Here is a 26,486-nt window from a genome sequence, read left to right on the forward strand (position 1 = left end):
ACTAATATATGTATAACACACGTTGCTCAATTACAGAAAAAAAAACCCGTGGTGAGGTTTGTGCTTTTGTTTTAAAGGGAAACTTAGCCAACTTCCGCTTTCCTCTGCCTCGTTCTTCCTACTTGACAGCCTTGTAACGAGTTTCTGAGACAGCATGCAGGCTGGCAGGCACACTGGCTGAGCAGAGCGCTGAGGGGCGTCCTGACAGCAGCAGCGGTAGCGGCGGTACCAACAGTGGGAGGAAAACAACCTGTTCTCCAAGTTCTCCACAGTTTCACTCCGCCTCTCTACAGCCCTAAAAACCAAACTCCAGTTCCATTAAAAAGTTTGCTCTTTCCTCTGAGGGTGGTGGAGATCATCATCATCATCATCGTCGTGTGGCTTCTTGAGTGAGCAGTGGTCATGTCGGGATCGCACTGCAAAAGTTTGTACCCCTTCAGCGGGGAGCAGCACCAGCAGGGACTGAGCTTCGAGGCAGGGGAGATTATTAAGGTGGTCCAGGCTCTGCCTGGAGGCTGGTGGGAGGGAGAGAAGGATGGAGCCAGGGGATGGTTCCCCTCCAGTTACGTCCAGGTCCTGGAGGTAAGGCTGCAGAATCGATTGTTTTGACTTTTTACTGCATTGGACTGCATTAGATGAAAATGTGCTTGAGTAAATTGAACTTATTTGGCTTTAATTTTGATGAAAACAAGCAGAAAAGTGTATTTTTAATGCCTGTGTGACTCTTGACACACACACACACACAGTAACAGCTTGGTTTGAACAACAGATGCAAACTTGAAGATAAAGACAGCATTGAATGATGCTCTAACAAATAGTTTTCCCGTGCTGTGCTTATCAGATTAACTCAGACCTTCCCAGCAGTCACCTCTCCGCCTGGCTGAGCGGCTGCGCACTTCCTCATTCCATACGCATTCCAATGAAGCGCTCAGGTCTCCTCTCTGTGCGCCTGACTGCTCTTCATGGTCAAAACCTTTCAGTCCTCGCCCTATCTATCCCCTCTGTGGGTTTAGCCACACTGCTGCTACAAGTCTCACTAGATCTCATACCTTAACATCGGCATGTATGGCTCTGAGAGGAGTAGTCGGTTTTTGACACCACCCTGTGTTCTGAGAGTTGGTTACAATCCTGTTGGGCACTAAGCCCAGCATTCTCAGCGATGGCATTTTTATCTTATCTAGATAGCATATGCAGAAACTTGATTAGTGACAGCTGAATGGTGCTGATGAAAAAAGGGCCATTTGCAGGGGTAAAACAAAAGACCGTTCAAGCACAGCATCTCTTATCTGGTCCCAGACCAGTTTAGGGACAGAGCTGATGGGTGGGGCAGTCGGGTGGTGCAGGTTGAAGAGTTTCATCAAGCAAACCACAGTGAGCTCTAAAGGTGCAACATGTTGGAAATGAAATGGCAGAAGGGTCTTTCTGCCTAATAATAGGGTGATGTTCACATGTTAGTGTTTTAATCATGAGTTTCAGTATGATATGGCTCCAAATAACTTTAATGAATCATGACACTGAAAGGTGTGAAAAGTTGCCTTTTATAATGAGTAAAGGCCAGGCAGAAGTCAGAACTACAGCCCCACACACTCCCATGTTACACTGCTAACACAAACCCCCTTTGGGGTCGTGTCAGGGAGGGGATCCGATGTAAAACTGGTCAATCAAACATGCGTCACTAGCCGCTGTGTTGACCCCTCATAGCAAGGGAGCAGCAAAAATAGCTTTTTAAAAAGACATGGACAGTTTCCCTCATCATAGTCAGTGCATGATGGGTAGTTTGTTTTTAAATCTAAAATATCCACATGTGCACTGGTAAGACCTAAATGTAGGGACATTGCTGCTTTGACTGATGCATGGACAGAGGTAGCTAAAGCTCCCTCGCAGACTGATCAGCACCAGAGCCCAGATTACTGTAAGAAGTTTGAATACTGAAATAACTCGAAATGATTCACCGCGGCATGTGCATGTGTGTACATACATGTGTGTCATCTAGGAAAAATGTGGTCCTGGAAAGAAGTACCACAAACATAGTTTTGTGTGCTCTGGCAGGTGTCTGTTTGTCTGACTGTCTGCCGGTCCACGGGCAGATTGTGTCAGCTTTGTTTGAGATGTAATTACAAGACTTCACAGGTGTGTAGTAGAAGGCTGCATTCCACAAGGATGTGTGATTCCTTTTTGTGTCTTTGACATTGACGACATTTCATCTCATTTTGATTTTATGTGTTTTTGTATCTTTAGGTGTTTTTTGTTGTCTTTGAAGTAATATTTTTCTGGTTTTTCTGATCATTGTTTCTCTGGACTTATTTTATCCCTTTTTTTGTTTTTTGGTTGTTTTGTGTCTCTTTGTGTCTTTTTGCTGATTTTGTCCCATCCTGTATTTATTGTGTCTTGTATTTTTAGGATTATTTTGCATGACTTTGTAGTCATCTTTGTCTGGCTTCAAACCTTTTGTTTCATCATGATAACACAGCAGTCCTTTTAAGCATAGTGCAAATTCTACATGTCAGTCGCACAATAAACAAACATTTGCTTGTTTCTTACTGGTATAATCTTCATTGTTGCTGTTATTCTGTGGATGAAGGATGAAATATAGTTGCATCAGAGCTAGACTGAATGCACTACGATACGTTATAGGCCAGAAATCACCTTTGAAATGGTCTTAAAAACTCTGATTAGGTGCAGTCCTCATGGTAAGAATACTAAAAAGATGGCAGAATATATAATTTTGTAGAACTGGCCAGTCTTCCCCTGCTGGGTGCACTGGCACTTTTTGTAAATCTCTGATGCAATGTGAGGAAAGAGCTCACCCCTTAAACACGGGTGCATTTGGAAACAATAGCTTGCTTATCTGAAACAAGGTGTGACTCATCACACAAATAAAATTTCTCCCCAGTTTATTGTGAACCCACAGAACTCTGCGGTCTGCAGATCATGTTTGATATATTCAATGTTGTGGGTACAACCGCCAGAAGTAACCGCTTACCCACAGTTCCTGTCTGCACCGGAGTGGAATCTTCTAAAAATAACCTTACACATCAGAGAAATGACACAGGAGTAAAGTGAGGAAAGTCACTCATCAGTTAGCTTTGCTGGTTCAGTATTGAGCTGGTAAGGTGTTTTTCCCCCTGTTCTCTAACAGCATGAGTCAGTCTGTTTTCCCCAACAGGCCAGTGACGTACACTGGGTTATGTTAAGTAGTGATTCTAAAGCCGACCATAGGTGTGAATATGAATGAGAATATGAATAGTTGTATGTAATATATCTTAGTTCTGCAACAGATTGGCAGCCTGTCCAGAGTGTACTCTCCCTCTTTCCGTATATCAGCTAGGATGAGCTCTAGCCCCCTGTGATTAGCAGAAAATGGGTAGAAACAGTTAACTTTGAGTGAACTAACAGTTAGTTGACAATATGAACTAAAACTAGCATCAATGGCATTTTTTCCAGCATCAACAAAAAGTGCAGGTACTCCCCAAATTAATTTACTTGTCCAACTATGATTGCAGGGGGATAGTTATAGTGGGATTAACCTAAAAGTTAGCAAAAGTACCAGTTCCAAGAGTGAGGTAAAAACAGAAGTCGAAGTGGCCACAACCCTATAAAATACATTTTAACTTTAAAATTCAAAAGGGATATATATATATATATATATAAAATATGCGACAGACTGGCGACCTGTCCAGGGTGTACCCCGCCTTTCGCCCTATGACAGCTGGGATAGGCCCCAGCGCCCCCCGCGACCCTGAAAAGGATAAGCGGAAGCGAATGGATGGATGGATATATATATATATATATATATATATATATATATATATATTCTTTTTTTTTTTTTTTCTTTTTTTTTTTTTTAAACTGCCATATACACTTAAGGTGATCGTAAACATATAAACCAAGATAGGTTTTGCACTAAACATTCCTTTCAATGTTGTAAAGATTGTCATTTTAACATAGGAGTCTGTGATCATTGGCTTTCTTTTAGATGTTTAGATGGCCATTAGATTAACTGCAGTTTTTTTTTGTTTGTTTTTTTGCTTCATTTTTCAGCTCTGAATTTACAGCTACGCCTCATTAACTCAGCCGGTGCCGTTTGCATGTTGTGAAACTGGTGTCATTAAAAGTTGCCCAATTAGTTATTGGAAGTAACAGTTTGCAATGCACCCATGCATGCACAGACATCATTGCTGGGTTTATCTTGTATGAAAGAAATGTTAAAAAGGTAATTACTCTCAGATAAGATTTAAATTGTTTCCCATATTTCCTCAGAGTTTAAAATTCAGGGCAGAAAAGCAGTTAAGATATCAGTGATTAAAGAAAAGATTTAATCCCCCACCACCTCTTTCCACCCCTGTAATGTTAATCCTGTCCTAATGAGCTTAATGCAATATTAGGTTAAAGTATACCTCTGTCAACACAGACTCTACTACCAGGATTATAGCATTATAATCTGGAATGAAGGTTGACCTCCCACTTCATGTAAGCTAAAGTACACATATTGAAACTTGAGATTTCACAGTCAGTGTGTCATCTGGGCTGTAGGTTGATCAGACATGTTCTGAAGGCTGTAAGATTGCACAATGAAATGACTAATAGTGAAAAAAAAGCCACTTCTGTATTTTCCTCATTTAGTTTACGTATTCAAACCTCTGTCAAAAAAAAATCTGTTCTCTGGCGCAGAGTAACTCCGCTCCCTAACCTTCAGAATCATAAGTGATCATAAATACAGGACATGCATTAATCCCTTTGTATAGCTGGCACATTTAACAATGCAGCTGTGACCTGGCTCTGTTGTCATCTTCAGCATTGTCGCTTTGTTCTACAAACAGCGTCATTCTTCTGAGCATAATGAATCATTCACATTGTAGTTCTGCTGTTTTTAACAGACCAACACTTGTTGCTGCTTTAAAGTTGGGCTAATATTCAAAACAACTGCCTGTTAAAGACCAAAAGCTGAACTCTTAGCAGTAAAACACATTTAATATTTGCTTGTGTTTATCTTACGCTGTGTTTTCAGGATTTATTTTCATCTATTCTTTGTCACCGTACAACTTACGGTCTAATTTTAAATTTAATTACAATGGTTACTACAGCATGGACCTTTTCTAGACTTCTTGTGAACATATCATTAGTTATTGTAACATTGTACTCCCCAACGTTATTGCAAGGATGTTGCGACATAACTATAACGTAGTCCGACTGAGTCAGAGACAAGCAGTAAGAAAATGATACATGTTATAAGTAAGCTTACAAGCTTTGCTCTTCAGGAATGTTGATAACAATTAGAACCCAACTGATACAGGATTTTTAAGAATGATACAAATACTTCAAAAAGCCAATATTCTGATATATGGCCCTATTGACATATAAAACAAAAGCAGATTTCCCTAACATCTGTTTTGTGAAGATGGGATACAACGCACATCATGGTGACCAGGGTTTTGTAGGAAAGGAGAAATCACCTTGTTGGTGCAAAAATACTGGTTTATGGCCATCAGACTGTATTAGTTTTGGAGGCTTTTGTAGATTCAACCAAAGAAATGGGAACAAATCATGTCATTGCAACAGGCAGCGAGTAACAAAGTGTTTAAAGAGACCATTTTAAATTGGTTATGTTATGTGGTTCATTCATTGACCTCGGTGTTTCTATGCTTGACATATTCATAGGTCAGTGTAAGTGGCTTAACAAAGACAACAGAAAAAATGGTCAGGCAATAGCCAGTGTGCAAAGAGGAGATCTTGAGAAAGCCTGGGGAACGATTGTTCAAGATCACTATAAAAAATTACAAGAAAGTCTGGCTGCTTGGAAGCAAAATATAAATCACTGGTGTGTGACTCAAGACTTTTGCACAATACTATAGCTGCCAGGTGATGTCATAATAATAAAATCAGGACTTAACCGCTATAAAGGAGCCACTTGGCAAAGGGTTGGAGGTACCTGTTACCTTTTTAATGTAATGGCTGTATTACATATAAAATACATATAAAATTGAATTAAAATGAGTTCAAATGTGTCCAACTGCTCCTAAAAGTGTTTCCCACATAGTTACCTGCAATTATTTGGCCAAATATGAGAAACAAAGTCACGCTGTCATGTTTTTTTAAGATGACATCCTCCCACAGTTATCTTGCAAAATCAAGTTTTTATTTGATAAGAAATTATAAAATTGCTGTTCCCAAAGACGCTGTGACTAAAAACAGTGGTATGACACATTACATCACTGTTTGGCTCCTTAATGTCCAACTATTAAAGAGGAAATGAAAGAGCAGGTCGTTAAAGAAGTGATTGACTTTTTTCTATTAGGAGTTCGTGCATGGTTCGTGAATGACATCACTGCATAGAGTTTAGATGTGAGGACTTTTGTCAGCAAATGAATACCATCCTTCCGTCTTTTTAGAAGTTCCTTTCATTCGTTAGCACATTTCCATCTCTATTCTTAATCACCCCAACCCGCTGCACATCCTTTCCAGCTTGATCTCCCTGCCTAGCCAGTCAGTGCAAGTTCTTTTCCCCTTCCATTCGGTCCGGCCTCACACACACTTCAGTAAAAGCCTTTTCTGCCTTTGCAGTACGCCTAGCCTCCCAGCACTCCTGTCTACTTCTTCATCTCTCTGACTTTCCTACTTTGTTAACCTCTTCTTTTGAATGCTTTCCTGTACTTCCCCTTGTGTCACTTTGTCCACGTTCCTCTCTCCAAAGGATACACCAAAAACCACCTTGGCGGTGTTCCTCACTATTCCGTCTGTCCTTTCTCTTCCCTGGCATCCAGAGTCTGTCTCCTGAACTCTGCGCAACAGTCTTCAACTTCCACCTTTTAATCCTCACCTCTGCTTTCACTTGCTTCCTCTTCTTAATTTCCAAAGTCATATAGGCTAGCATTCATTCTCACCTGCTACATTCTCTCTTGACACCATATTCACATATGAATTTACTTAATAATTGGGTCATGATGAACTGACAGGCTTTTTTTTTGCCAATTCACACACCGGTTGAATTTGTTTATGCAAATAAGATGGCAGGTTAACTGATAATAGAATAATTTGTAGTTGCAGTCCTAGCTTCAGCATAAACAGACAGAATCCAGGCCATGCTGAGGTGACCCTTCTAAAATGGGTTTAATAATTCACTGAATTGTTGACACAGTGGGTTATAGCCCTTAACAACTGGGCAGAGGGTACTTATATGCTCTCGTTACTCTGGGGCTATATATGACATTTCCATAACAAATCAGGGCTCCCCATGAAGTGTTACACTATCAACAAGGGCACTTAACATGTAACCAAAGCCTTGCAGCTGGGGGCTGCCTGGGGCCACCTGGAGGGAGACTCCCCACCCCCTCAATTCCTTCATATAGATAAAATATTTTTAGTGTAGGTTTCCCAGTAACTTATGGTTAAGTGCGAGTTTTCTTCCATGGAAAATGATGTAATTCTAATTTTCCTATATTTTAATATCAGTATATATTGTTTTTCCTCCAGCTTAAATGCTTTATTATTAAGTCTTCATGTAGCCAGGGGAACTACTGTAAGCAATTTGGAACAAGCTGAAAATGGTGGAGAACCACTTTGTCTACTTAATGCTTGTCCCAGCAGAGAGTCAGCTGTGTTTATTGTGAAACCGGAGCGCTGAGAGCTATTTAGGGGGCTTCTAGTAGAGGTTTTAGGACGGTGATTTAGGCTGGCATAATCCGTGGTGTGGAATGCCGGGGGTCAGACGACTGCTGGCGAGTCTTCAGCGCACAGCCAGGTGTTTCCCCTGCGTGCTGGAAAAGTAACACCACCGCTCCTGCGCTGATGTCATTCTGAAATATACGTAGTCACTTGTTGTCACGGAAAGCAGTTTGTGTGGAAATATCAGCTGGATAACTGTGAAGCACCCACCTTCACAATCACACCTTATCAATCACAATCTGTTGTTTGTTTTGACACTGAAGATGAGCTGTGTTGTTTTTATATATCTCCTTGCAGAAATAATAACTCGGTGCATTGGAACAGACCTAGCAAGGTAGAATGCTTTCATTTCTATCGTTCTGCTGAACTCACGTGCAGCTATTTTAAATTGTAGCATGAGACACATTAGCTTAGTTATAGTGCAATCATAGTTACTTTCACTTAGGCCTAATTCAGCCAAAATGTGTTGACACATTACTCCGTAATAGTGCGTAAATCTGTGTGCTGGGAAAACTCAAAATGAATGAACATATTAAACTGTTGTTTAAATCTGACTCTCACTCATGTGTGTAAAGCTTCTTTGGACTGAGCTCGGCTGAGGGTTGTGCTGTGAAGAGTATTTGCAAGCACGCATTGTCTGAGCTACATGGAAGATGGATGGTGTTGGTAATAGTTTATGTATCGAGTGTTTTTGTTGCTGGGATTATAGACTTGTTTAGGCATGTAAATCATATGGTCATGTCAGGAAAGAAGGTGGACTCCCATGGGAACTCCTGGGACCTTTAAAATCTGTTGCTGCTGTACAGCTCCATCTCCAGGCAAATGTTGCTAATAGGTATAACCATACCTCTAGAAACTTAGTTAACTGTACTAAACCTAAAGGGTGGAGTCCCTTTTTGTAAGCTACAACTGTCTAGTTTCTGTGTGATGAGATTATACTGCTAAAATAATAACATAAATTTAACTTCCTTCCTTACTATGAGATTGTAATCACTAGAAGATGTGGGGGTGGTTGTCAGCTTGTTAGTTTCTAAAAGGTGCTGCAAGGGGATGTTTTTCCCTCTGTTCAACAGTGTAATAATAAACATGATGTCTACCCTTCAGGTCAGTGCTGAGACTCAGAGGCAATGTTTCTGTTACCTAAAGCTTATTATTTTGCATCCAAAGTTTATGGTCACAGCTGAGAGTTGGAAAATGTGTTGATGCAATGATAGTCAGCTCCTTCTTTCACTCCTACTTTCTAGTGCAGGGGTGTCAAACTCCGGGCCTTGAGGGCTGGTGTCCTGCAGGTTTTAGATCTCACCCTGAGTCAACACACATGAATCAAATGATTAGTTTATTACCAGGCCTCTGGAGAACTTCAAGACATGTTGAGGAGGTCATTTAGCCATTTGAATCAGCTGTGTTGGATCAAGGACACATCTAAAACCTGCAGGACATTGGCCCTTGAGGCCTGGAGTTTGACACCTGTGCTCTAGTGCAGCGGTCCCCAACCTTTTTTGCGCCACGGACCGGTTTATGCCCGACAATATTTTCCTGGACCGGCCTTTAAGGTGTCGCGGATAAATACAACAAAATAAAACTAGTACCGGTACCGAAAAAAAGAAACTTTATTCATAACACACGTGAAAAGACCAAGGAAAACCGAGTAAACGATAAAAACGATAACAAAATAACGCTGAAAACCGATTAAAAACCCTGAAAACCATACATTTCACACCTGAGCCTCAACTCTCGTGGCCCGGTACCAAACGACTCACGGACCGGTACCGGTCCGAGGCCCGGGGGTTGGGGACCGCTGCTCTAGTGGATCAACTGTTTTGAAGAAATCCACCAATTTTGTAGGCATTATGGATTTTATTATGGACTTTGAGGTGGAGATCTTCACAGGACCAAAACAGTCTCTGAAAAAACACAAATCCACTGTAAGTAGATTTATAGATCCCAAGCACCGCAAGACCCAACCTGAATAGACCAGAGAATAAGAGAATTTATCCAAAATGATGCTGACCTAGAAACCCAACCCAAACTCTGCTGGTATTTAGGTATTGAACATGTTGAGACAACCCAATTTAAACTAACTAGAATTTGGTCAATTTGGAATTGGGTAAGGTCGGAACAAGTCAGTTCAGGTGGGAAACGCCAGATAAATTATAACATCTATAACGAAGTCTATCAGTAGGTAATTCCCAACATGACACACACAGTCTTAACCAGGAGGATTAGGTGGGACAACCTGTACTAACTGGAACATTTATGACTCTTTTCCACTAGCCCCTAGTGGGCTTGACTTTGCTCTACTCTATTCAGTTTCAGTCGTTTTCCATTTCAGTTGAGCACCACCTCGCTGTGGGTGGGATCGTTATAGCAAGGCGCCCCGAAAGTCCCGTGACGTCTTTTGTATGTAGTACAAACACAGCACAATAATGGAGGCGATGTTTTGATACGTACTCAATCATCCAGGTAAGGAAATCCTAAAAAGTTTATGCCCTTCATCTGGACATAGAGTTTTAAAACGCAACGTCGAGATGATCAGAATCAACTTTTTGGGAATGGAGGCGAAGGTATAACTGCTATAGATATAGGTGTATAGATCTGTGTCAGACTCTAGGTAAAAGACGAGAGCCAGAGACCACACTGTTGGTTTGTGGTCAGCCATTTCCTTCATTGGTTTGATTCTTGTTAAGAACTCACTCTCATGATTCATCCAGTGTCATGACTCCCTGGCCAATCAGTGGCATGCAGTCTGATGGCGTTGCATTTGTGGCTCGACGTAGCTCGGGGTTGAGCATGTAGTGAAAGGTATCTGGTATCAGGTACTGCCACCTAATCGTAACCCTAAAAACCAAGTAGAGTAGACTCGAGTTGAGTGGACTAGGTAGTTTTAGGATGGCACAGTAAAATCTAACGCCTCATTTCCTCTAGCGCCAACTATCAGCTGGTCACGGCAAGAACTGCATTCGTTTCCGTTGAGAGCTCAGTGAGTTTAGTACTCGAGTGGAAATTGGAATAGAGGATTGAGACCATATCCGATCTTGAGATAAGCAGGCTCGTGCAGATAAGCTCTGCATGCTGGTGAGCACGTTCCTCCGCATGCAGAACATAGCATAGTAGGACATTATTTGTACGGGTGAAGTAGAAAAGTCACAGGGCATGTGAAATTCACATAAACTTGTAGAGGGCAAGATGTAACAGAACGGGCTTTGTTTGTTGTAGTGAAACACACTCTCACACACACATATATGCATGTGCTCAACGATGAGGCATTGGGCAGACAATGACAGTTTGTGGGAGCATATGCACAATATCTCTATGTGACTGAGTGCATGTTTAAACAGGCATGTGAATCCCTCCTCCTCCCCGAGTGTCTGATGTGTCTCTAAATCTGGGAATGTGGCTTTGCTTTAGGCTCCCACATCTGCCCAAACCAAAACAATGTCTCCCAAGTAAAGATATGGTCCGCAGACCCTGTCACTCTGTTTCCCCCTTCAAGAACTGTTTAATTCTTTCACTGCACCACCCCTCCTACATTTACTTTCGCTGTGTCTTGACACTTTTTTCTCCTTAGGTCTAGTAGGCGGCGGCCCAACACGCATGTGAGAAATTTCTCCCCCACTGAGCGAGCCCAGAGGGTGAGGAGGTCAGTGGTACAGTCTCCTCTGAGGCCCATTCATAACACAGATGATAAGATATGTTTTCAGTGGTTCGCATGTGAGTCTTAAAGTTTTTGTTTCACATCAGTTTTTGCCAGTTCCCAGTATAACTTTCATCTTTACCGTTTCCTTTTCTTTTTCCCAAAAATGTTTAGTTTGTATTAGTTTCAGTCTTACTTTGTTTTGTGGATGTCATTTGTCAGGGGAAAGAATATCATCTTTGTGACAGTTTCACATTTTGTGACCACACCTGGCTGGATCATCATCAGATCATTTGGTCCCGGGTGAAGGTGTTGATTGGGCATCTGTTGTTCTTTTCACACAGACATCAGTGTCAGCATTTCATGTGTGAACCCAGGATGTGCAGACATGACAGTGTCGCCCTAGAAAGGGAAGCTGGAGGTATTTATGAGTGAATAATAGGAAACAGACACTTCCACTTGCTGTTACACCTTTGTTCCCATGCCTCTCTGACATGTAGCGTTAGGAGATGGAGTGAGCAGGGAAACAAGATCGCTGCTGCATGCCTCGCTACGATTCTGCAGAAACTCCAGACCAGAGATGGCCCCCACTCTCAGGCTGCATCTTAGAGTTTGTGTATGTGGCTTATGCTCACTGGTGGCTGTTTACGACTCTGCTCCAGTGTGTGTACAGATGGAATTTGTTTGTTTTCTCCTCAAGACGTGCCCGACTGTATGCAGCAGGAAACGACTAAACTCTGATGCAAACTACAGGCTGCATTTTATTTTGTTTTTGAAGGTCTAATTAGAGTAAGGATCAGGATTCTTGTAACTTTGTTATTATCTTTGGTAATAACTGAAGCAGACATGTACCAACCTAACCAACAGATTACAAGCAGGGATGAATTAATACTTCATCATCATAGGTGGTAACCTTAATCCTAATCCTAAAAAAAAAATACAAACAAGACAGCACAAGCGAGAATAGCCCACAGACGTTGTTTGTGAAACATAGGCAGCTGATCTGTCCGTAGGCTGTGCTTAGAACCACCACAGAAGCCTATTGGATCAATCTAATCATACTTAAAGTTGGGTTTTGTCTTAAGTGACTCATATTCTGCTAACTCCATAGTTCTGATATTTGCACCTTACTAGTGAACTAGCTTTTCCTGATTCACAGACCAAGATAAACCTTATTTGCCTCACACTGGGCCTCGATGCAGCCTCTCCATTTACTGTCTATCTGAAACTGCTAGCTTTCCTCTCCCTTTAAGCCACCTTTTTTCTGATTGGCTGCGCCTCACAAACAGGAAGGTTGAACTGCAAATGGGCAGCGCTTAGGTGTCCATATAATGGTAAATGGACTGATTCTTATATAGCGCTTTTCTACTCTCAAAGCGCTGTATACAACATGCCACATTCACCCAATCCCACCCATTCTCCTAAGCACTGACTCTAAACTGAGTGCTTTTCTAACAATATTCACACTCTGATGGACGCATCGGAGAGCAACTTTGTTAGGGGGTTAGTATCTTTCCCAAGGATACTTGATACTTGGCATGCAGACTAAAGGAGCCAGGGATCAAACCACCAACCTTCCGATCAGTAGGTGACCTGCTCTACCTCCTGAGCTACAGCCACAGTGGGAGTGGATATCTACTGACATCATAAAGCCAGGAGTAGAAAGGGAGATCTTATTTCTTCCTGCCATTGTAGTCTTGTCACAGAAATGCAGAGCAGACTATACACTGTACGTATTCCGTGACTTGGTGAAGAAGTATGATTAACATGGATTTCATTTGTTAGAAATACCCATAATTCTTTGTATCAAGTCAGTACAGCTGACCTGTTGCTGCCTGCACTTGTTGCTGCAAATCCACATGTTGCTGTGAGGGCCAGTACCTCCTGAAATTACAGCACCGACTCTGTGGTGCAATTTACAAAAACAAACAAACAAAAACAAATATTGAAATTCGTATTGGCCGTCCTGTTACCGGCCGTAGCGCCTAATCTGCCTCCTCGGTCTGTATCACGTGTAACTCTGTATGGAGTCATGCTTACATTTGCAAAACGGTTTCTTAATTCACAGACAGAGAACTACAACAGCAGGCTTTGGAAAACAGGAACAACTTTAAACAGCAATGTTTGTGTTAGCTTCTGCAAAGCCAATTTCAGATGATGTGTTCAGGTCATATGTTATTAAAAAATATTCATTTTCAGTTTCAATTTCATCCACTTTCCTTAATCTTCAACTCATCTATTTTCTTCTTTCTTGTTCTTTTGTGGCTACAAATGCAGTATTTACACAAAAGCCAATTCATTTTGTTTGTTACTGAGACTAAATCACACTCATTTTTGCAGGTGCTGGTAGTGTGTCCACAGTGGGCACAGAACAGGTGCTGTACCTTCAGAGTGTGGTTAGCAAGCCTGTTCTGTGTGGACAAATTCTGTTTCACTGAACTGTAGTTGGTTTAAAACACTATCTTATGTAGGAGGTCTTCCAGATGAAGGGAATCTAAGTAAAAGTATGTGGGAAGAGGGTGTAGGGGATTGGAATTCAGCCTATATATAGCACCAGTTATCCACTTGCTGGATCATCTTTGAAATTACAGTAGTCAAGCTTTTCTCTCATGTTCCTCTAATCCAGGGGTCGACAACCCGAGGGACGCTTGCAGGGTTAAATAATGGCACGACCATAGCTGGACTGGCCATCGGGCATACCGGGCATTTGCTCGGTGGGCTCATGATTTTTTGCTGGCCGGTGTGTAAAAATAACTCAGTTGTTTGGTGGTGGCTATGGCGTAGCTTCCACAGGTTCAGTAACATTAACAAGTGGTGGAGACCAGCAGGTGTATTTTCGTTATGCTGACTTTTTACAGTCAGTTACAATAACTCGTACTAGCTAGCATGATGGAGTTTCTATACAGCTGGGTGGGTGCTTTGATGTTACTGATAGTGAACTTTATTTAATTCATAAGGTTAATTATTAGAGTTGCCAACCGTCCCGGAATCGTCTCGTATTCGGAGAAAATATTACGCGTTTCTTATTGAGGTGAAAAGGAACACAGTTTGTCAGGTACTTCAGCTACAATGAAAAAGACACAAAGATGGAATTTTTCTGTGTCTTTATGCTGCACAACTGTTTGTTCTTCTCTTATTCTGTCCCCCCGGTTGTTATTTCAATCATGAAACTGATCAATGATCAGCTGATCGACTTTTCTCTCTTGTTTGTTTATCTCCCACTTTGTTCCAGAAAAAGGAAACCAGTGGATGTCGCGCTAAACAACAGCAGCACGTTTAAGCTTGATCAGCTGTTGTTAGAATTTATTTGATATTCATTTCTAGTATCAGCTGATGTTTGCTGGAGCCACAGCTGTAAAGCTGCTGGTCACGATGTCGGTTTGAATATGTGGTGAGAGGGAAACATGAAGATGAAACCAGGAGATGTCCTTACTGGATCATCAGAGCTGAACAGGTGATGGAGAAACAGGTTTACCTTTTAGGTGACATGAATGAGTTGAAGGGAAGTTCTGAACTGTTTCTGAGAGACAAATAACACCAGGAGCCTTTTTTATGTAGCTGACAGCTGGTAACTGTGCAGGGGCAGGTCTAGCAAAGTGTTGCCAGGGGGGCAGGTAGGGAATTAACAGGGAGAGGGGGGCACAAAGAAATACTTCCTTATTCTCATTTAAAATGTCTGGCTGCTATTAAATAATTATCTGAAGCTTACAACCAACGTTTTTATCTGATGTAAAATGTATAGAAATCATACATATACCAACAAGATTGTCACAACAGCGTTTGTTTTCATTCAAAGGCTTTATGTCTTTAATACCTGGTGGGCCGGTCTGTGGTCAAAATGCCCGGGCCGATTTTTTTGTCCCAGTCCAGCTCTGGGCACTACACGCAGTGAATTAATCTGAGAGGGTGCATTAAAAAATAAATGGCCGCGCCAGCGGTGCACATCGCAAATCAGCTCGCATAGACACATTAGTTGTGCCGCTTCTTAATGACGGTATCTTAGCTAACAACCCCAACTACCAGATTCAACTTGTAATTGGCTAAAAATAACTTAGCCTACTGGTGAGGGGGACGTTGTTAGCTTTCCGCATTTCCGCTCAGCGCAGCATCAGCACCACGGAAATGCACGGATACATCCGTAGACTCGAGACAGAATTCACAATGTGTTTTTGGGACTTTCAGGTGTTTGGACCAATGTTTTATTTTTCTGATCAAACCAGAAAGCTTTAATGAGCAGCTGGATTTGTCTCATAATGCCAGTTAATGCAACACCGAAATGCAGCTGGAATCCATAGCTGTCTGTGTTCATGGAGCTGCATGTTCACCTGCTGGACATCACTACCTGACAAGTTTAACTGTCTTCAGAACATTGCAGAGGCCTTATTGACAGTATTTGGCTCTACATATCTGTGTGAGCAGATTTTCTCTCACATGAGTCCTCAGGTAGCCTCTGAATGCTGGACACTGGGAGACCTGTGTCTCTGAGTGGGAGACCAGAGATCACATTAACATGTGTGTCTCTGTATTAACAAACATGCCATATTGGCCCAGTTTATTTTTCTTATCATTCTTGTGAGGAGACCATAAATAGCATTTGCATTTTCTGTTATACAGTTCATTTGCTGTTATGGATAAAAAGTCTTGTTTCAAAGTAGCTGATAACTATTCACTGATAGCTGCCAACATCTGCAAACAAATATAATTCTATAAAGTGGTTCTACATAGTGTGTAACTGTTCATATAGAGCGTTATTAAATTTATTGCTAATGCAATCATATGGCACATTGACTTCTGAGGAAATTTTAGATGGCACTCGTCATCAGAAAGGTTGCTGACCCCTGCTCTAATCCAACCACATGTGATGTTTTTCACTCTTTCACAGCCTTTGCGTTTTGCCTGCTCCTTACCTGGTTTGCCTACCTGTGCATGACTGCTGCTCGTTTAGGAATGAAAAATATGGATTTTTCCTGCTTTCCTGTGTTTCAGTCCTCTCTTGCTGTAGTTTAGAGTTTCTGCCTTCAGGCTAAAAACACATCTCTGGAAGGCTTGTAGCTAGCTTGTGACAGACAGCTTGGAAATAAAGTTTTTTAAATGTAGTGTTCTTGGAGCATAATTCCCCCTCTTTGCCCTTATTTTCTTTACTGGTGCATTTATGTGGATGTGGAGCTGGAATCTATACATTTTGCATAAGATTGATTGGATGATTCAGCAGTAAAATAGTGTTCAGTGACATTTTTTTGCAGCATTCAGTGTATCTATTAACTCCACTGTTCCATGTTTAATAAGATCCATTTGGTATTATCAACTGAAATCCCTGGATTGTCTTTGATTGCGCGAAGCTGTTTTCGGTGCTAAAACATTTGCAGTTGGATTAAAGAAAGAAAAGAAAAAAAAAGGCAAATGTTCACGACAGAGCTGTGATTTTGCATGAACTCTCATGGGTTCATTGAAAATCAGAGCAGTCTATTACATTCTTACTTTCTGATTCACAAGATAAAGGGTACTTAAGGTTTAGATTAGAAGAGCAAGGATCTGTAACTGATGGTCTGACCCCCACAGAGTCACGACATCATGGAGTCAGTCTGGGGTTACGTGAAGAGTCAGAGGATACTCTCTTCTGATACTGTTTTGTTTATAGGCTTTCTACAAACTATTTGTTATATAATTGTTGAAAACATTTTACTTTTATTAGGGTAAAACCTTTACGTGGAGGTACTTGACATAAATCTGGGGACACTGAGCTGTGTAAAACTGTGTCAAGGGGCTTTTTTAAATAGATGACCCCTGGTTTTGGAGTGTAGGCTCATCAATTACAGCTTACATATGAAATATGAATACTTGAAATTATCTCTGTTTCTGGATTCATCCTGCTGAAAGCCAAACAGCTGCTCTGACAAAGCCTCCTCTCAGACATCCATGTGCTTCCACAGGGATCACTAGAGGTCAGCGATGCAAGATCAAAAAAACAAACTCTTTTTTTCACACATCCTGTCACGAATCGGGAGAGACTGAGTCACTCGGACATGTTTGATGACAGCTAAGCAGTAGTCCTGTCCAGTAATCTGTAGAAACTCTGGATCAGTAAGGCTGCGTGTCGGTCCTCCTCCACACAGCCAGTGTGTGGGTGACCAGCGTTTCTCAAACCATGTGATCCCAGCGAGTGACAGTTTCATCTGATGATTCGCCTTAGATGGACAGTCTGATGTCTGTGTTGTCAGGATGCTAACCTGCCGAAAGCTTACAGATGGATTTGTCACTCAGACTGTTGCTCAATGATGGAAACAGCTCACAATCTGAAAAGATCATGTCTGATGTCAGTGGAAGGTTATTCTGCATTTTCAAGTTGCTCAAGTCAGCAAACAATTTTGACATCTTAGGGATTTTTAAAATAGCATAGAAGTTGAAGTATACCTCATTTTCTCAAAAGTTAGATCATGAACAGAGTCTGAACTTCCTTTGAAATGTTTCTAGTATTCCCCTTAGTTCTCAGCTGAGACTGTTAAAGGGCGGAGGGTTAACTACCTAGTTTACTAGGCTGTTTTTCTCTTACTGACCTCAATGTGAGACAGCTATTTATTTAAAGGCATTTTCCAAGGGAATTTAACAAATTATTCTTGGTTTTCCAGGCAGGAAGCCAGTGTCCCTGAAATAGAGAGACCATGAGGTATTTTGTTTTCCATAATAAGAGATGCTGCCTGTGTTTGGGGATTTGTGGGAAATGTCTGTAATCGGGGGGAGAAAATGCTGGGATCTGTTTATGATAGCAGCGCGGAGCATTTCGTGGCTTCGTTTGGAAAAGATAAGATAAAAAAATATCCAAATTTCAAAAAGTAAAATTTAACAGTTGTGGAAAATATGATTAAGGCTCCATAGTTCATTGTAAAACAGCCGTAATCACAATTTCAGCTTCCACTCTTTGTACATTTAAGCACATTAAACTTGTGTTATGCTTTAGATTTATGATGATAATTCAAACATTTCTACTCATATTTTATTAACAAAAAATTTAAGCCACTCAAGAACAGCACAACAAGTTGTAGACTAAGCTAAACTGCCCTTTTCTGTTGTATTGGTTTTATAATTACAGTCACACATTCAACAGACAAAACCTTCTTTTCTGAGACTTATCGTGACAAACCTTACTAATTGCTAACTAGTTGATAACTTTATCTGACAGCCACTTGGTGCTCGACAGACGGAGTGGAGTGGGTGTATTGGTTGTTTGGTTTGTTTTTCTGAACAAACACTTTCTTGTCCAAAAAGACTAGCTAAAGTTGCTACAGAGGTAGCAAAGAAAACCTTTTAGCTAGGAAAAAGAAATGCTCTAATAGCTGTATTAGCAAAAGACCTCAAACTCGTCAGACTATAGAGCAACTTCAGTTGGAATTCAGCGGCAAATATCGCAGTTTATCAACTAGAACTTCAACATCAATTTTAAAAAATGCAGCATCACTCTGTGGCTTTGAAGCCTTGATGGATGAAATGTGGACAAAGGCTACGTTCACACTGCAGGTCTTAATGGTCAATTTTTTTGATCAAATCCGATTTTTTTGTCTGCTTGTTCTCACTACAAATAAAATGTGACAGCAAACGCGCTCTAGTGTGAACCCTCAAAGCGTCCCGCATGCGCAAAAGAAGACGTCACACACAACGCGCTCTGTTCAGACCCAGCGCAAACAGTATTGTTTGACTGATGGCCCTTAATATAAAGACTTCGGACTTTACGTTTCCCAATTTTGCTTTAAGTTATGAAGTTATTTTGTTATTTACATATGGCCTAATAATGATCCTTATTGCTGTTTTAGAGAGGAGCGGTGCTTCAAAGGATAGCTGCAGATTTCTGTCAGAATCTGCAGATTATACAGTTCAAATAAAATGTTCACGTTTCTCCAAGTTGTCTTCCCAACAGTTTCACTGGAGGGCCAGGAAGCATTCACGATGTCTTCTCCGGCGCTGATAATTGGCGTCTGTCTTGTGTCAGTGACGTAAGAGACGGATTTAATTTGACGTGACCATTCAAACAGCAGTCGCTTTCTAAAACATCAGATATGTATCGGATTCAGTACCACATACAAAAGTGACCCAGGTCGGATTTGAAAAGATCGGATTTGTGCCGTTCACACTGTCATACCATGATCGGATATGTGTCGCATAGGCTCAAAAAAGTTGGATTTGATGCGCTTTCGTCTGCAGTGTGAACGTAGCCTTAGTGTAGTTGATAGTCCCAGTCTGTTGTAGCTGAAAACTGTCAGATCAAATCACTGTAGTGTATGACATGTAAACATTTTTAGTCATCAAATCCAGTCGCTGCCAGTTTTATCAGTTGTGTGTTAGTCAAGGTAAATAAACAACTTTATCAGAAGTTGGCTTCATTTTACAAACTCTAGGATCTACAGACATCAACCGTATACTCACAGGTATGTTTGCAACTGATGCCGGTTTATACAAGAACACACAAGGTTGTCAGAATAGGATAATAGGTTGTCTAGAACTGGGATCCTCAGAGATACTGGTTTTTCAACTTTAGTTCGTAGCAGAAACTGATCAGACGCCTGCTTTTCGTTGAGTATGTTCTCTTCTTCTTCTTTCTTTCCCAGACGAATGTAGAGTTTATGCAGACTTCCCGAAAATGTGTAATGGTTATTTCTCAACTTTGAGATAAGTCATCTTGGAAGACCACGTGTGTTTGGTGTTTTGAACCTTTAGAAACTCATCTTGGTGTGTATCATATTGTGGGTCTGCAGAATGTGCTTGTGCATGTTTTCTACTATGGAGCTCAGATTATCAGATTTTCCTTTGTAAGTTGTATGCTCCGCCTGGACAGCCAAAGTCTTAAGACTTGTGTAAGTTGGTAAAAACTTGTTGTTCTGTTTAAGGTGTGTTCCAAGCTTAAGAAGAATACCATACCCCTCTGTGTATTTCCATGTTTTCTGTCCTCTATTGTGACTGTAAACAGTTGAAACGATAGCCTGGAAAAGATGAGACAGAATTCAAAAAAAGCAAACATGGTATTCATAACTTCAACCTGATAGTGACATTTTAATGAAACCACAATTCACTCGTTTAGATCATTGCTCAAACTAATATTTCTCTTATCTTCAAGATTCTCTAATGACATCTGAAATGACTAATACCTTCAATTAGAGGTTTATCTTTTAAACTGGGGTCTGCAGAGCCCGCAGAGTGCTGAAACGATTATAGTGGTTGCTCATCAGTCATCACAGGCCCTGATGAGTCCTTGCTTTCGCTACCAGGGGCAATTCTGGCAAGACATGAGTGTGGAGCCAAAGGCAGTCTGGGGCTTGGAAGGTTAACCATCTGGAATGGTGCATTATTTAAAGTTGCATATGCCTAGGCAAGCTGGCTCTCAGATTCTTAATATTTCCCACTGCCAAGGTGTTCCCATTCTCTCATTCACATCTGATTTTTATTTTTTTTCCACGACAGGGCTGTCAGATCTGTCACAAACTTCTGTCAGGAAGGAGAGTTTTAACTTGTGCTCTTGTGGCTCGGTCCAAACTTTGCTCGCTTGTGAAATTTGTTGATGTTTGAAGAGACTGAAATTTAATACAAGACTCAGAGACACTCTTTTTTTAAATTGTTGTGCTAAAAATGAACTAAAATGTCTTCGTGGCCAAGAGTTTTTGCATATTATGTGTCCTCAGCTCAAGCAGCCCACTCCCATCTGTCTTTGCCTGCTACTAAGAGCCATATCTGCTCAGCTCCGAGAACAACAATACTGGCCTAACATTTCACTGATAATGAGCATGTGACCTAACAACAGAAAGACGCCAACAGGAAAGCAGCCAGGAAATGCAGAGAAAACTCCAAGGGTGTTTTGTTAGTGTAGTACATGAGATCTGTTAACCTGGAAGATCATTTAGGCTTTGGAGATGTATCGATGGTATGTAAATGAAGTCCTCTGATAAAAACAGACCAGAATCTCGTTCCGATTGATGCTGTAAGGTCAAACTTGGAGGGCAAACATTCCGGATGTGAGTTTAATTTGCCCATTGTCCAGTGTTATTGTCGAGTGTTAATAATATACATATTACTGGGTTGCTAGATGAACTAGTTAAGTGCTGTCGTTGCTTATAGAAGTGTTTAAGTGTAATAATAAAGTTAAAAAAATGTCTACAGGTCATTCTAAAAAAATTGTTTGGGTCACTGTAGCTAAGGTTTACCTTTACAACAGCTGTATGAGGTTGATTTTTATAAAACTATAAATGTTATAAATGTAGAAAGTTTATATCAGTGATCCCCAACCCCCGGGCCACGGATCGTTGCCAGTACCGGGCCGGGAGAGTTGAGGCTTGGTGTCACGGTCTGCGGCGGGCGGACCGTGTGTGGGAGTGTGAGGTTCCAGGTGCAGACATAGACGAGGAGACAGTACTGAACTTGAAATGAAAAGCGAGCCTTTATTTGGGCTGAATAATGTGGCAAACAACAGAAAGCACTGAGGCAAAGCTAAACTAGAAGCTGAACTGGGAAAACTAAGAACTGACACTTAACTCAGACAGCAGGGAAGGCTAAGACAGGGTGACAACGATGCATATGACGGAGACAACTATGAACAGGACTCTGTGCTGGAACAACAAAGAACTGTGAAACATATACACGTAAGCAACGTGGACATGACCAGCACAGGGTCCTGAAACCTGGCGTAACATGGGGGAAGTTGAACAGACGACGCAGCGACGAACAAAACAAGACTGAGGACTTAAATACACACATGAGGTGATCAGGGGAAGTGGAGACACATGAGAACACAGCTGACAAGAAGGAAACATAATGACAATACAGGGGAGAGTAACACTAACTACAGTGAAGAAAGAACACCATACTCTTTCAAAATAAAACAGGAAACACAGAGACCTAGACATGGAGATAGAACATGAACTTAACCTAACCAGAGACATGAAACATGACAGGTAGACACATGGACCAGGGAGAGATGACAAAAGGGACTAAGAAACCAAGGACTAAACTGCAAACTAGAAAATAACTAGATGCGTTAAACTACACATGTGGATACAAAAATATGCATTAGAACGTAAACCCTGGGCCTCATGGCCCAGTACTGTGACACTTGGGTGTGAAATTTATGGTTTTCAGGGTTTTTAACGGTTTTTATCGTTATTTTTTTATCGTTTTTATAGTTAACTTGGTTTCCCTGGGTCTTTTCCCGTGTGTTATGAATAAATCTTCTGTTTGTTTGGTACTGGTTTTATTTTGTTGTATTTATCTGTGACACCTTAAAGGTGAGTCTGTGAAAATATTGTCAGACATAAACTGGTCCGTAGCGTAAAAATGTTGGGGACCACTGGTTTATATTATTTGGGTTGTGGCGTCTTTGAATAGCATGTGGATGCCACCACAGATAGCTGTAGCTGCTAGCCGTCTATTAAGCTTTACCCTGGATGAGACGTCTTGACAGATGATGTGGTATTAAGGTTTTATGGAGCATTTCTAAAATAATTATCTGGCAAATGGCTTTTGTGATGTTAAACATGGTCACTTGATGCTCTAAAAACCAACACGGTAAATCCAGAAAGATTTCGATTCAGGATTCTTTTGAGTTCCATGTTTCTATCTGCTCATTTCTCTTCCCTGGATAAGTTATTAGGTCTCACCAGACAGGAACTTTCACTAAAACATGATTAACATCTAGACAGCCGGGCCCAAAGGCAGATTTACTGTGTCACAAAGACCAAATAACAACGCAACATGATAAGAGCCCTAAGCTGGCTCCTGCATTGCTGCTACGTCAGACATCGGATCTTGCTTACACCCTTGGCTTGGTCTCGTCTTGTTTTCACAATTCTACTCTGAAACTGTGAAAACGAATTTGCAAAAGCACATGTTTGACTGAGAGATGTGCGAAGTAAATGAAGGCCGTCTTCCCTACGCAGGCACAACCGTACACTGTAGCACTAAGCTCTGCTGTAGCTGTATCTGTGGTTTGACTGTCATGTTGTCTTTTACACTCTTTCCATTTCTTTTTCAGTGCACAAACCACACTCTGTCACTGCTGCCACTGGAAATAGCTCTGATTTTCTTTTGTAGCATGCCGTTTATCCATCGTTACTTCTCTGCGACCACTTTTCATTTCTGTAAGAAATTACCAGACGATTTTTCAAAGACACATGAAGGACAAATATAAAAGTGACCACCGAGACCATCAAAGAGAAAACTTAGCTGAGATGCTGTCGGAGAGTGTGTAATTACACATAGTCGTAAGTCTCCCGAGGTTGACATGTGTTCATGCTCTCGAGCCCTGTGGGACCACAGAGGTCTGGGTTTTATCCTTCTTCCTTCCTTTCTATCCTTCTGCTTCTTTCACTGAGGGCAGCAGTTACATGTAATGGATTCATTCTCCAGGGACATTTTGGGCTTAAATAGTTACTGACTAGCAATTGATTACCCCTAAATGGGTAATGAGATGGTTTCCATTAAGAAATGTGTTGTCTGTCCTCATCCCAGGTGCCTCTAATGATAATGAAGTGCATTCCTGTTTCCTGGATTCCAAACTCGTACCCAGAGTGGCCTTTCAGGACAGTTAGTTTCACTCATTACTGGTTTCCCCAGTGCTTCCTGTTGTCATTCTCTCACATAACAACACTTGAACTGACCCAGAACCTACTAGTTTGTTTAGATGCAGAGAGCATGCTTTTTCACCATCTGAGTTTCACAGTGATTAATACTTAAAAATGCATCATTTGAAGACCAAGATCAGGACTTGTAAATGTCTAGCAAATACAATTGGTCTTATAGTTTAAAAGGCTAAGTAATGCCACCCTCCATGCCTAAATGCATAATGTTTCTCCTTCTCCTTAAGCATGATTATAAATTCAAGGGTTTAGAGTCAGTATTCAGAGATGGAGTTTACTGTGCGGTTTGTAAGTGCTCCAAATCTTTATCCTTCAAAGACATATCCATTTACCACCAGTGATTGGCTCAAATATCTTCGCAGTTTGTAAAATGAACCTCTTATGCCAGACTTTCTGTTGAGGAATAGAGCTGGAATTTCATTTGGCTCTCTCGGGTCTCCAGACAGCATCCCCACAAAGTGTTACAATAGTCTCAGCCCTTTGTTTTTCTGCTAATCAGTAGCAGATGTGCGCAGTTTGGCTACATGTTCTCTCTCTCGATCGTGTTCTTCAGCTGTCGGCTGTGTGTGCTCATGTGCTGACTCTGGAGCTCTGGAGCTTTCCGTCCAACCTCAGGGCCATGCCAGTTTCTTGTTTTCTGTGTAGCAGCGGCAGCAATTCCGCCTGCTCCGCTATGATGTCATCGATGGTTGCGAAATGCTTGAGGAAATGAGAACCTCATTGAACCCAGGCTGTACATGTCTTCTGCACCAGTAGTATAGCCTAATCTTTCTTTTAACTCTAAACGTTAGGTTAAGAAACAGTGAGTAAACTAAGACTCTTCATCATTATTGACATTTCTTACTTTTCTGTTTTGATAGAGGACAGCATCTCTGAGTCAGATTCCTGTTGAGGATCTCAAAGATCCCCTGCCTCCTCACTGGAAATGCTATATGTCTCCACAAGGGCGGCGATACTATGTCAACACCACAAACAACGGTAAGCGAAAATGTAATGTGGATTTTTTTAGACGTGCTGTGAAAAGAAGCCGAAGCAGGAATATCACTAGCCTGGCTTTTTGTGGCTTGCTTTCCTATTCAAGCCTAAGGGCCCTCTTCAGTTTTTGTTTTCAGTCCCAGAGGTCACTGCTTAAATGGTAAATGGAGTGGTACTGATGTAATGCTTTTCTAGTTTATGTGAGCGCTCAAAGCTCTTTCTTACTACAAGCCTCATTCACCCATTCACACAGGCCTAAGCGCTTTTTAACCTAACACTTACACTGCAATGGATGTATTGGGGAAAGTCAGAGTTCATGTCTTCCCAAAGGATACTTTGACATGCAGATGTGAGGTGCTATAATCTAATCACTGACCTTACGATTGGTAGACAACCAATTGTTAGCCTAAGACCAGATTTACTAAACAGAGCAAAATAGAAAATAAAATAGTTCTCATAGGTGTGGTTAGTTTTACAGGCGACTTATAAAAATTGAGCTGCTTTGTCCATTAAATTTAACATCAAACGCAAAGAATAAGTCAATTTTTTCAGCGATAAGTATTGACACAATTAACAGTAAATTGCATATCATAAATGTCAGTAAATCAGTTTGTGTGTTTGATCTTGTCATGAGGTTTCATTATTAGCTTTAGCACGCTATGGAGTCAAGCCTAGCAGTTTCGCTGTGTTTCATTCCACATTAGCTAAAAAAATCAGCAGATGCAGCTTTGAAAGGGTGGTGACCTTCCAAAACAGAGAAATGGAGACCTGAGTGAAGTAGTTTTTAGCTGTTATTACTTATTATTATAAGCTTCAGAATCTAGCTAGCTGGTGCCCCCTGCCTACATGCTAAGCTAGGCTAATCACCTCCTGACTTGAGAACCATACTTGGCACAGTGTTGCCAGGACCAAACACACTACCATTTGATCAAAACTCTTTACTTCTGAGTTATATTCTGAAACCACATTCAAAAGGCATCACACCAGAACATTTATAACACTGTGCCTTTCCTCCTCTAGAAAAAAGTGCCAACCACACACTTCCTTCCAGTTACACAGTGAACGTCAAACTGTGCCAAAGCTTCAGTTTTCACTTTGTATACTACACATGATAGTTAATATTAAAAGTATGCTGAATTAGCTATTAGCAGTTTCCGTTTGGAATTTACCCCTGAATGTAGTTACAGCTATAACCAGGCGTTCTGATACTAGTTACCCTTAAGGGCAAGTTCTGTAGTTACAATAATCATCACCTTTTGGTTGTCAGTGTGTAAATGTAATGGAGCTATAACTCAGAGAAGTATTGGTATTTTTTGCAAAACCCACTAAATCAGTTTACTGAGAAAGTAAAACAGGTTCACCTGGGTTTATTAGTTGGTTTATTTCTGCAGATTTATTTCTTCAGCTGCCATTATTAATTTTTGCACTCTGACGCTTGTGCTGTCTGTTGGGGTTTCTTTGTTAATACGTCTCTAAAAGACATGCTTATAAACATTCATTTCCCATTTGCCACATTGAAGTAAAAGATTTCCTGCTTTGCTCTCAGACCGCTCTTTGAATTCTCAATAATATGTTTTCTTTCATGAAACAGAAAGCTAGCAGGG

General features: G+C 41.1%; 1 protein-coding gene across 1 annotated transcript in view; it reads left to right on the forward strand.

Annotated features, from left to right (window-relative positions):
• Nucleotides 1–154: 154 nt before the first annotated feature.
• Nucleotides 155–26,486, forward strand: part of gas7b (growth arrest-specific 7b) — a 59,539-nt gene continuing 33,207 nt past the window's right edge. The window contains exons 1-2 of the mRNA XM_085465484.1: nucleotides 155–582; nucleotides 24,768–24,885. Coding sequence (XP_085321610.1) covers nucleotides 403–582; nucleotides 24,768–24,885 — 298 coding nt within the window. The 5' untranslated portion in view covers nucleotides 155–402. The remainder of the gene's footprint in view (nucleotides 583–24,767; nucleotides 24,886–26,486) is intronic.

Source organism: Copadichromis virginalis, linkage group LG8, assembly GCF_057382275.1.
Source record: "Copadichromis virginalis isolate Kocher_CV1m ecotype Utaka linkage group LG8, C_Virginalis_male_GT1.1, whole genome shotgun sequence".
In the NCBI taxonomy this organism is placed as follows: Eukaryota; Metazoa; Chordata; class Actinopteri; order Cichliformes; family Cichlidae; genus Copadichromis; species Copadichromis virginalis.